At 54.0% G+C, this 12437-nt stretch overlaps 1 protein-coding gene across 1 annotated transcript; it reads left to right on the top strand.

Annotated features, from left to right (window-relative positions):
• The first annotated feature begins 3358 nt into the window (after positions 1-3358).
• On the top strand, positions 3359-8498 carry LOC125132703 (sialic acid-binding Ig-like lectin 14). Its single transcript, XM_047790346.1, has 7 exons — positions 3359-4247; positions 4366-4749; positions 4938-5216; positions 5451-5498; positions 7168-7413; positions 7524-7659; positions 7788-8498. The coding sequence occupies exons 1-7, from the start codon at positions 4205-4207 to the stop codon at positions 7801-7803; spliced, it is 1152 nt and encodes a 383-aa protein (XP_047646302.1). The 5' UTR covers positions 3359-4204; the 3' UTR covers positions 7804-8498.
• Positions 8499-12437: the final 3939 nt, after the last annotated feature.

Here is a 12437-nt window from a genome sequence, read left to right as displayed (position 1 = left end):
GTGATGCCAATTCTCTCATGAATCTAAGAAAAGGCATTGACTCTCAGTTTGTTCCGCTTTTTCTTGTAAGAATGAGAGTGACAGAGTTCCCATTGTGGCGCAGTGGTTAACGAATCCGACTAGGAACCATGAGGTTGCGGGTTCAGTCCCTGCCCTTGCTCAGTGGGTTGAGGATCCGGCGTTGCCATGAGCTGTGGTCTAAATTGCAGATGCGGCTCGGATACTGCGTTGCTGTGGCTCTGGCGAAGGCCGGGGGCTACAGCTCTGATTCAACCCCTAGCCTGGGAACCTCCATATGCTGCGGGAGTGGCCCAAAGAAATAGCAAAAAGACAAAAAAAAAAAAGGAAAGTGACAACGTACAAGGAATTTGCATGAAGCCTCTTGCTATATTATTTTTACTTAATTTTGTTCGAGGCTGGGCCTTACACACTGCACGTTGGGAATTTAGTTTCCCTAAGCCTAACCTCCGAAGTACGTTTAAGATGCGAAGTTGGAGTTCCATCGTGGCTCAGTGGTTAACGAACCTGACTAGTATCCATGAGGACGCAGGTTCGATCCCTGGCCTCACTCAGGGGGTTAAGGATCCAGAGTTGCCGTGAGCTGTGGTGTAGGTCACAGATGCGGCTCGGATCCCACGTCACTGTGGCTGTGGCATAGGCCAGCAGCTGTAGCTCTGATTGGACCCCTAGCCTGGGAACCTACATATGCCGCAAGTGCAGCCCTAAAAAGACAAAAAGACCAAAAAAAAAAAAAAGCTAAGTTCACCAAATCCAGCAGGGGGAGTCCTTGACCTTGTTTCATCCCCTTTGTCAAGGTTCACAGATCTCTGCTCTGTCCAGACATAGAGAGACTCCAGCTTGCGGGATTTTTGTTTGGTAGTTTCAAGGCCTCCCAGATCAAATTTCTACATGGACAAGGCAGTTATGGTACATGAGGAGAGTGGACTAGTACAAGGCAGAGAGCTGGGCAAGCTTTTGGGCAAATGGTACCTGGATTCTGTGTTAGTGGTGGGCAGACAACAGTGCATGGTGGGGAGTATGGCAAAGCCAAAGGGGTCAGCTCTTGTGTAGCCTCAGCTGGCTGCTACCCTGTGAGAATACAAGACCTGCCAGTCTTTTCAACAAGGCTTTCGTGTTATTGCAAGATATTTTCCCATGCTTCAATATTGTAAGTTTATCATTTAAAATATTTCCAAAGGAGTTCCCGTCATGGCTCAGTGGTTAATGAATCCGACTAGGAACCATGAGGTTGCGGGTTCGATCCCTGGCCTCGCTCAGTGGGTTAAGGATCCGGCATTGCCGTGAGCTGTGGTGTAGGTCACTGATGCAGCTCGGATCTGGTGTTGCTGTGGCTGTGGTGTAAGCCGGCGGCTACTGCCCCCTTAGACCCCTAGCCTGGGAACCTCCATATGCCATGGGTGTGGCACTAAAAATAAAAATAAAAAATAAAAAATTACCAGGCCCTTATCACCCGTTCCATCCAATGCAGTTGTTACAGAGTTCTCAAGCCCCTCGTGAGCAACCTGGCCTGCTCCTTCCTACCCCCTACCAGGAAAGGCACTTGGCCCCTCTCCTCACCCTGCCCTATAGGCGACCCTCAACCAACCAGCAAGTGTAGAGAAAGACTTCTCTCCCCTTTGTCCCTGGGACACAAAAATAGACAGGACCACATACTCAGAATCAGCCGTCACTGATCACTGGGAAGTCATTCTGCTCTACTAGCAGCGTCTCTAATCTCAATAATCGTATCTTTCTTTTCACCCTTCTGTGAGTCTGGACTTTTTTTTTTTTTGTCTTTTTAGGGCCACGCCTGCAGCATATGGAGGTTCCCAGGTTAGCGGAAGAATGGGAGCTGTAGCTGTTGGCCTGCACCACAGCCACAGCAACATGGTATCCGAGCGGAGGCTCTAACCTACATCACAGCTCATGGCAACACCGGATCCTTAACCCACTAAGTGAGGCCAGGGATCGAACCCGCATCCTCATGGTCACCAGTTGGATTCATTTCTGCTGCGCTGCAAAGGCAACTCCGGTCTTTGTTTACTTATACAGCAGGCTTTGGTCGTTTTTATTTCATATAACTGGGCATCCGAGAAAGACTTGCAGAAAACCACTAACCTAGGTCAGCCTGTTTCCCAGACCTCCTGGAAGCGCCGTGAACCGGGAAACCGAAGTCTCACAGGAAGGTTTGGAGCCAGCGATCAGGGAAGGGTTTGCGGGCCTGGAGGTTGGGGCGAGGTGGCCCTAGGGCACAGGCAAGGGCTTTCGGCTCAGGGTGGCCTGATGGAGAAAACAAAACAAGACAAAAATGTTGACTCGCTTAGCTTGAGAAGGCCTGAAGTACCCTGGCTACAGGCCCAGAGGGTTCCGGAGCTTGGTCAGGGTCACCAAAATCCTTAAAAATTTCGTATTTATTTTTAAATATTTATTTATCTCTTTTTAGGCCCACCGCCCCCCCCCCCCCCCCCCCCCCCCCCCCCCCACCCCCCCCCCCCCCCCCCCCCCCCCGTGGCATATGGAGGTTCCCAGGCCAGGGGTCCAATGGGAGCTGCAGCCACCAGCCTACCCCACAGCCACGCCTGATCCGAGCCGCACCTGCAACCGTGACCCCAGCTCACGGTGACCCCGGATCCTTAACCCACTGAGCGAGGTCAGGGATCGAACCCGCAACCTCATGGACGTGAGTCGGGCTCGTTAACGGCTGAGCCATGGCAAGAACTCCCCACAGCCCTTTACGGAAAAAAAAATGTAGTAACCCTGTCGTTTTGCTGGCTTTGTTCTCAGGCCACCTCTCAGCACGAAGTTGGGGGGTTCGCCGAGGGAGGAGCGCCCAAGGCCGAGAGGGGAAAGCGGGAGCGCGGTTTACTAAGGCGGCCGCAGCGCGTGGGCTCAGCCCAAGATGGCGCCCGCGGCGCGGGTGGGAGGCGCCAGGCTTATCAAGGCTGCGGGGCGGGAATCTGCAGCGGGAGATTCTGGCGGGAACCTGTGGCGGGAACAATGCAGGAGGGGGAGGGGTGGGGTGGGGTGGGGTCGAGCCCCCCCTGACACAGAGCAGTTCATTCTTGCAGTGGGGGGTGCCGGTGCTCGGTGGCGCAGCGGAAATGAATCCGACTAGGAACCATGAGGTTGTGGGTTCGATCCCTGCCCCGCTCAGTGGGTTAAGGATCAGGCATTGCCGCGAGCTGCGGTGTAGATTGCAGACACGGCTCGCATCCTGCCTTGCTGGGGCTGTGGTGTAGGCTGGCAGGTGTAGCTCCTCCGATTGGACCCCTAGCCTGGGAACCTCCATATGCCTTGGGTGCGGTCCTAAGAAGCAAAAAAAGAAAAAAAGAAAAAAAAATATCAGTGTCAAATTTGGGAAAACTTTATGAAGTTTCTTCCCTAAGGAGCACTCAGATGACAGGTTATTTCCACACAAGGCTTGAGCCCTGCCTGGGGCTTTGAAAAAAAGGCGGTGCTGAGGGAGGGATGCTGACTTGTGTTTCTGTGTGAGGTCCAGCCTTCTGGGGTCCCACAGAACGGGGTGAGGGTCTCCCTTTCCCTCCCCCTCCCCGATGTGCACGGCCCGCGCTCCAAGCCTGGTCCCATAAGACCCCTCAGTTCCAGGAAGACCAACACCTCTGTTTTCCATGGTCCCAAAACCCTTCGGAGCAAAGGAGCCTTTAATGCTCTGCTTCCCCTCCTGGGCTCCGCCCTCCACTCTGGGGGTCTGCAAACGTCTTTCCTGCCCCGAACTTGAATAGGTGTGAGAAAATTGTAACTATTCTTGTCCAGGATGGTCCGTGTTTCTCGGTCTCGGTCTGGCCGGGGGGGTGTCTCGTGGGATCCGCAGGTCTAGACCCCCTGTCTCTTCTCGGATGCCCAGGCCTCTCCGGGATCCCGACTGCTGGCTTCACCCTCATCTGCAAAGCCATCGCTTCCACAGCCACCCCCGGAGAAACCTCCCAAACTCCGGGGACCTCCGCAGAGTCCCCTGCCACGGAGGGGGGCAGGGGACAGGGTGGGACAGCATGATTTCTCCGCCCACATCGCACCCCCACGACCTGTGGTGTCCAAGTTCCCCTTCTGTGCCAGGCCACAGCTGCCTGTCACTCTGTCACCCTCTGGCTTCCTGTTGGGGCCTCCCGGGTCCCTCCCCACATTCAGGGCGTTCCTGTCCCTGACAGAGGGGCCTGGACTGGGCCCTGCCCTGGCCGAGGCGGACATGGTGCCCCTGCTGCTGCTGCTGCTGCTCCTGCTGTGGGGGGGTGAGTGGGCTGGGGAGGGGGTGGGATGGGGTGGGGGCAAGGGGGCAGCACGAGGGGGGGTGGGGTTAAGCAAGGGGTGGGGGTGCTGGAGCTGGAGCGGAGCCTCTGTGTCCCCCAGGGTCCCTGCAGCAGGATCAAGGTTTCTGGCTCCAAGTGCAGGAATCCGTGGCGGTGCAGGAGTGCCTGGGTGTCCATGTGACCTGCTCCTTCTCCTTCTCCTGGAGTTACTGGTCTTCCCCTGGGCAACTCTTCATCTACTGGTTCCGGGAAGGGGATAACACCCTCGTCGGTGAGCCTGTGGCCACAAACAACCCACACAGACCAGTGAACCCACAGACTCGGGACCGATTCCAACTCTCTGGGGATCCCCAGAACAAGGACTGCTCCCTGAGCATCAGAGACGCCAGGATGAGTGACACGGGGGTCTACGTCCTCCGGCTGGAGGAAGGAAACAGAGTAAAACACACTTACACAGATAAGAAGCTGAAGGTGCAGGTGACAGGTATGGCGGGGGACCCAGGGTGCGGACCCCCGAATTAGAACAGCACTGGGACATAGGACCTCTCCCTGCTCCAGGTCTCGGGGTTTGGGGGTGCAGGGGAGATCCGGGACCCGGGGTGAGCTCTGGCCCTGAGGCACTGGTCCCTCTCAGGGTCCCGCTCTGGGTGCCCACCCCTCTCTCCTCCTCAGCCCTGACAGAGAAACCCGACATCCACTTTCTGGAGCCTCTGGAGTCTGGCCGCCCCACAAACCTGACCTGCTCCCTGCCGCTAGTCTGTGATGGGGGAAGGCTTGTCCATTTCTCCTGGGCGGGGGCCGCCCTTGATGCTGTGGACCCAGAGGCCCTTGGCTCCTCGGTGCTCACCCTCACCCCGAGACCCCAGGACCATGGCACCAACCTCACCTGTCAGGTGAAACTCCAAGGAGCTCAGGTGACCACGGAGAGAACCATCCAGCTCAATGTCTCCTGTGAGTGTGGGGGGCCGGCTTGGTCCCCGAGGGCAGGTGTGGCAGGAGGAAGGTCCAGTCCTGGCAGGGGTCTCCCAGAGGAGATGGGGGGACAGGTATGGCGGGGGACCCAGGGTGCGGACCCCCGAATTAGAACAGGGGGGGGATAAAGCCGCGTCCCTTCCACTTAGGCAGCTCCTGGGGGAAAGGACAGAGTCCCCGCCCCATCGCCCTCTGCCTCCTTTCCCTTCCCAGACGCGCCAAAGCTGATGACGACCAGAATGTTCCAGGAAAAAGTCACAGGTAAGAAAGATGGTCTCTTCTCTGGGGCGGTGATGGGAGCAGGTCTTTGCCAGCTCAGGGCTCAGGGCTCAGGGCTCAGTCGCTCGCTCCCCCCCGCCCCCGCCTCCCCTGCTCCGCCCCTTCCCCCACCCGCTCACCAATGGCTCATATCCAGGGGCCCAGTATCACATTTGGCTGCTCTCTTTCCTTGACTTCAGTTTTTAATTTTATTTGGAATTGGGAGAAAACACACCTCAGATGAAACCGACCACCTCTACCGTATTTAATGGTACCACTGAGCCGTGGGAAAAGTTGTCCACGGGGTTGTGGAACCAACGTGTAGATATCTTTACATCTTGCCTTTCTGGAGCCATCAGACTTGAGCTCCCCATGCCCTGCCCCGCAGCCTCTGGCCACCAGCGTTCCACTCTCCATGTCTCTGAGATAGACTGCTTGAGGTTCTGCTCTGTTTTTAAATTTCTGTCTGTCCCCGCCTCCTGACAGGTGCCCTCTTTCACCTCTGATCCCATCACCTTTGCCAGGAGCCCTCTGCGTTCCCACCCCCCATGGCTCCACCCTGGACCCCATTCTAGTCTCTCTGCCCAGTCCTGTTCCTGGGAATCTTCATCCCATCCCTGGTCTCCACCTGCAGCCCTGTCCCGATCCTGACCCTATCTTGATGCTTCTCTGTGCTTTATACATCTGACTACATGCTGCACATTAAGCACCCCTCGCTGATGCCCCCAGCCCTGACTTGACCTGGGTGTGGTGGGAACATCAGTCTCCACAGGCCCTTTCTCACCAGATCTGCCCATGAGTCACTGAGACTTCACTTCTCACATCACTTCCTCTTTCTCTGCCCTGGGCCCCAGATCCAGCTCCAGTCTCATCCTGGATGTCAGCCTCCCCCTCAGCCTCCCTGCCTCCTGTGTAATCTTTGGGCCAGGCCCCACATGGCCCCAGGACGGTCTTCCCAGAGTCAGGGCTGATTCTGTGCTTCCCCTACTCATGGGCTTCCACTGCTCTCCAGTGACCCCGGAGCAAAGCCCAACTCCCTCAGCCCGGCCCGCAGGGCTCCAACATCCCTGACCCTACCCTCTCTCCCACTGGTACCCTGTCTTTGGTGCTCCCGTCCTCCCAGCCAAGGTGTGGACACAGGTGCCTTCCTGCTCATCAGCCAGACTCTCATTTTGTTGTGTGTGTGGTCTTTTTAGGGCCACACCCGGAGCGTATGGAGGTTCCCAGGCTAGGGGTTGAATCAGCACTGTGGCTGCCAGCCTACACCTGAGACACAGCCATGCCAGATCCAAGCCATGTCTGCGATGTACACCACAGCTCACAGCAACGCCAGGTCCTTAACCCACTGAGTGAGGCCAGGGATCCTCATGGGTACTAGTCAGGTTCTTAACCCGCTGAGCCACAGCCGGAACTCCAGCTGCCTCATTCTTGACACATCTTCCCTCCCGCTGCCTGTCCACTTCTCAGCATCCTGCCAGCCTCAGAACCAGCTCCCGTTTTGTCCCTGGTCTCCTGACCTGACCACGAGGGCCGTCGCCTCTTCAGCTTCGATTAAGCCACCCTGCCACTTGTCACATGGCCCATCTTCCCACCTCTGGCTCTGGGGGGAGAGGGAGGGAGAGACAGCCCTGTCACCCAGCTCCACTGAAATTGCCGTGTGTCTCTCACCCAGACCTGAATGGCACATCACTGCCGGTCCTGGAGGGCCAGTCCCTGCGCCTGGTCTGTGGGGCTGACAGCAACCCCCCTGCCGTGATGAGCTGGTCCCGGGAGGGAAGAGCTCCTCGCCCCTCGCAGCCCTCAGCACCCGGGGTCCTGGAACTGCCGCACGTGGGGGCTGATGATGGAGGGGAATTCACCTGCCAAGCTCAGAACCCACTGGGCTCCCAGCAGGTTTCCTTCCACCTCTCTGTGCAGAGTGAGTTGCAGGACAGGTGTGGGGGCTGGGGGCAGCGGGGTCAGGTGTCTGGGCTGTGGGAGGGGCTGGGGCCTGGGGCCAGAACTTCACCCCCCTCGACCCTTCCCCAGGAAGCCCCCCTTCCTGCAGCTGTGTGACTGAGGAGCAGCAGGGCTCCTGGCCCCTGGTCCTCACCCTGATCAGAGGGGCCCTGATGGGGCTTGGTTTCTTCCTCGCCTATGGCCTCACCTGGATGTACTACACCAGGTGAGCGGACCTGCGCCTCTCATGGGAAGTCTGATGACGGGCCCCTGTGTTCCAGGCGGGGCTGAACTGTCCCGTCCTGCCTGGAGCTAAAGTGTCCGAGTCTCTGACCTGGCCTGGTTCCTCTGCAGGTGTGGAGGCCACTAGGCAGCAGTGCTGAGAGGCAGGACTGAGCCTCCCTGCTTCTCAAGACAGGGTTCCGTGAGGACGAGGCGCCCAGAAGACACACAGGAGAGGACATTGCAGTCAGCTTCTTCCTGGAATCGCTCAATGCAAACCTTATCTCCTTTGCACCCATGAGCTTTGAATTTGAGGAGGCACCTGTGTGATGCTGTAGAGTCTATCCCAGTGAAAGGAGACTTTTATTTCGTATGTGTTCCAGGAGCAGGTGGCATAGCCCGCTGGGCAGGGCCCCAGGGGGAAGCACCAGGTGTTGCTGAGGCAGAAGGAGCAGGTGCCAGGAAGGCTTTCCTGGGGTTTCCATGGAAAGGCAAGGCTGGGCAGGCAAAATACATTGGGATGTGCTAGTTTGAATAAGCCTGGTGGGTTTTGGGGCTCTGACGATGGTCTTGAGTAGACTGCTACCAGTTCAGGAAGGATTTAGAGAAGGGAAATAGGATCTTGGTGGTGGGAGGGGTAGTTAAGGAGAATGGTTGAGGGTTATGGGCTAAGGATTGGTTGGTTTGCAGCTGAAAGGTGAGCTCCTGGCAGGGCCCTTTTCTGTCTCTAAGAATTGGCTGACCCTGGGAGGCGGCGTCCTTCCCAGGCTGGTACGTTTTGTAAGATGTCCAAGCATCATATGATACAGGAAATAAAACACGACTGTGGTCTACACCCCCCAAGGAGTGCCTCATTGTTTCTGAAGTGCCACCCCCCCATCTCCTACCCTGAGTCTGCTTTTGGTCCTACGTCAGCCCTCCCCTCCCCGCTGCTCCTCTCTCTCCATCCCCAGCCCAATCAAGGGGCTGATCCTCTCAGGACCCAGACGTTACCTGGTTCACACCCTGAGTTTCTGGTCTCCAAACCTCCCCTGTCAGCGTGGACATCCATCCACAGTAGAATCAGGAAGACAGCTTGTCTTTTTTAGTTTTAAGTCACCTGCCTCCTCATAATTTGTGTAAAATGCCACATTTTTTTTCTTTTTCGGGTCACACCTGTGGCATATGGAGGTTCCTGGGCTAGGGGTGGAATCAGGGCCACAGCTGCTGGCCTACACCACAGCCACAGCAACGCCAGATCCTAGCCGATTCTTCAACCTACATCACAGCTCCCGACAACACCAGATCCTTAACCCACTGAGCGAGGCCAGGGGTTGAACCTGAATCCTCGATTATCTAATCATTGGATTCTTCACCTGCTGAGTCACAACAGGAGTTCTGAAAATGTCACATTTTCTTATTTATGTATTTTCTGAGTGACGTAGTAATATAAAATGCACCTTACCTTTTAGCGTCTCTGTGGGAATTTCTGGAGCATAATTATCCCTTAATTTTGCCAATATTTGGGTTGTACTATTTCAATAAAGTCTCCTTGTTTGTTCACTGTTTTTTTTTTTTTTCTTGTCTTTTGCTATTTCTTTGGGCCGCTCCTGCGGCATATGGAGGTTCCCAGGCTAGGGGTCCAATCGGAGATGTAGCCACCGGCCTACGCCAGAGCCACAGCCATGCGGGATCCGAGCCGCGTCTGCAACCTACATCACAGCTCACGGCAACGCCGGATCGTTAACCCACTGAGCAAGGGCAGGGATCGAACCCACAACCTCATGGTTCCTAATCGGATTCATTAACCACTGCGCCACGACGGGAACTCCTGTTTTTGGTTTTTTTTGTCTTGTCTTTAGTCTTTTTACAGCCGCACCAGCAACATATGGAAGTTCCCAGGCTGGGGATCCCAGTTGGAGCTGCACCTGCTGGCCTACACCACAGCGATAGCAACCCGGGTACCTACACCACAGCTCACAGCAATCCTGGATTCTTACCCACTGAGCAAGGCCAAGGATTGAACCCTCATCCTCATGGATATTGGTCAGATTCATTACCCAGTGGGTCATGATGGGAACTCTGAAACAACCGCAGTACTATTGATTATGAATTACTGTAGCTTCGTAGCATGGTTTGAATCGGGCATGGGATACATCCAGATTTGTTCTGCTTTCTCAAGGTTGCTTTGGCTCTTGGGGTCTTCGGTGGCTCCACACAGATTTGAGGACTCTTCTTCTAGTTCTGTCAAAATGCTCTGAGTATTTGATAGGGGTTGCATTGAATCTGTAGATTGGGGCTGGGTGAGTGGGTATTTATCAATACGAATTCTTCGCATCTAAGAGCGTGGTATATATTTCCATTTCTTTGTGTCTTCTCTTCAATTCCTTTCATCAGCATTTTATCATTTTCAGAGTACGGATCTCTCTCCTCCTTGTTAAAATTTATTCCTGGGGTATTTTGTTCTTTTGCCTGTGCTTGTCCATGGGAGCGCTTATGTTTTTTTTTTATTTTTATTTTTGGATTTTTTGCCTTTTTCTAGGGCCCCACCCATGGGCATATGGAGGTTCCCAGGCTAGGGGTCTAATCAGAGCTGTAGCCACTGGCCTACACCACAGCCACAGCAACACGGGAATCCGAGCCACGTCTGCGACCTACACCACAACTCACAGCAACGCCGGATCCTTAACCCACTGAGTGAGGCCAGGGTTGAAACCCACACCCTCGTGGTTCCTAGTGGATTTGTTAGCCACTGAGCCACGACGGGAAGTCCCCCATGGGAGTGTTTTTAGAGCGTTTCTTGCTGATAGATCGCTTCCCTGCATTTCCCCATCACTAAATACAAGTGTGTCTTGTGTAATACTCTTCACTGAGGTTTGGGGGACATCAGGAGAAAATGGTCCTTCAGGACAGGAAGCAGCTTAAATCAGATACTAGGGTCTCATGTTGCAAAAAACTCACCATTCATTCTCGCCATAGAAAGTCTTTTCCCGGATGTCTTTCTCCAGAACCCACACTGCTGGGGCCAGGAGGCCATCTCCCAAATCCTCATCCCACCATCATGGGTCTATAGCTTTCACCAGTGCTTTCTCTTCTCTCTCCTCCACAAGGGGGAGCCTCCTGGTTCATTTCTCACCCACGTCATTGTAGTTTCCTCCTCTTCACCTCATCCTCCAAGAGTTTATACATCCGAAATAATCGTTAGTATTTTCATGTCATGTGACTACCACCTCAATAAAGGTATTATTATTAACTTGTTTTAAAAATAGATCTATGAGGAGTTTTCATTGTAGCTCAGAGGAAATGAATCAGACTAGGATCTATGAGCATGCAGGTTCAACCCCTGCCCTTGCTCCGTGGGTTGAGGATCCAGCATTGCTCTGAGCTGCAGTGTAGGTCGCAGATGGGGCTCAGATCTGGTGGTGCTGTGGTGTAGGTTGGCCAGCTGTAGCTCTGATTCAACCCCCAGCCTGGGAAGCTCCACATGCCATGTGTGGCCCTAAAAGGACAAAAAAAAAAAAAAAAAAAGAAAGAAAAGAAAAGAAAGAAAAATAGGTGTATGATATACCTCCTCCTTTCACTGATATGAAATGAGTAAGTCTTCTCGAGTGTGAAAATAGTTGTTGCTGCAAATAACCCATTCACTCCCTTGGGCTATTTTGCTTTTATTAGGATGGGCATTGTGACCCGGAGGGGGGCCAGCCTGACCTTGGTGCCCCTCTTCTTTCCTGGCACAGGTTATGGGAAGATTTCCACTTTGGCCCTTCTGCCTCTGCCTGATGGCTTCTGGCTGCGATTTCCTCCCCTCTTCTCACCTCCCCATCTCATTCTGACTCCCAACATACAGGACAGAGTGTGTGGGCTGAGGGAATGAGGCTCTCCCCAGGCAATCTGAAATCTCCAGTTTGAGAGCTGCCTCTGGTGTCCGTGGGACAAAGGCCAGAGGAGTCTTGACCATATCTCTCGTACACAGGGGAGAGATTTTCTTTAGATGGTCACTTTCCGATGAAGACACAAGGTGAGCTCCACATAGGAGCTCCATATGTTACTTACTACATTTATTTCGTTTTATTTTTTAGGGCCTCACTTGCCCCACTAGAAAGTTGTACTTTTTGACCACTTTTACCCAGAACCCAACTCTCTACCTGTGGAAACCACCCATCGATCCTCTGTATCCATGAGTTTATTTCAGTTTTGATTTTTTTAAGAATCCACCTATGCATGAGATCGTACGGATTTCTCTTTCGCTGCCCAGCTTATTTCACTTAGCATAAGGCCCTCGTGTTTCCATCCATGTGTTGCAAAAGCAGGATTTCCTTCTCTCCTCAAGACTGAAAAACACTCCGTTCGCATACACACTAGCACTGCATGTTCCTCACTCATCCCTCCCTCCATCAGCCTGGGAGGTGGTCTCCACGCCTTAGCGCTTGTGAATAATGCTGCCAGGAACCTGGGGGCGCATAGACCTTTTCCAGTTGTTGGTGTTCGTTTTCTTTAAGATGCATACCGGAGGGGAAGTGCTTGGTTGTTCTGTTTTAGTTTTGAGGAACCTCCATGCTGTTGTTCCAGAGTGACTGCACCAGTTTCACATTCCCACCAACAGAGTACTAAGGTTCCCCTCATTGCATCTGCTCACCAACGCTTGTTTCTTGGTTTCTTATTTTTTGTTTTGTTTGTTTGTTTGTTTTTGATCATCCCAGCTTGAATTCACTAGATGGCCAGTGGAATTGGGAGTGGAGGCTACACAACCTCATGCATCTGGCCTTCTGGAGTCCCTGCCTTGTCCAGCAACATTCGCTGCAA

This window comes from Phacochoerus africanus, chromosome 8 (assembly GCF_016906955.1).
Source record: "Phacochoerus africanus isolate WHEZ1 chromosome 8, ROS_Pafr_v1, whole genome shotgun sequence".
NCBI classification, from domain to species: Eukaryota; Metazoa; Chordata; class Mammalia; order Artiodactyla; family Suidae; genus Phacochoerus; species Phacochoerus africanus.
This window is presented reverse-complemented; position numbering and strand designations above follow the sequence as displayed.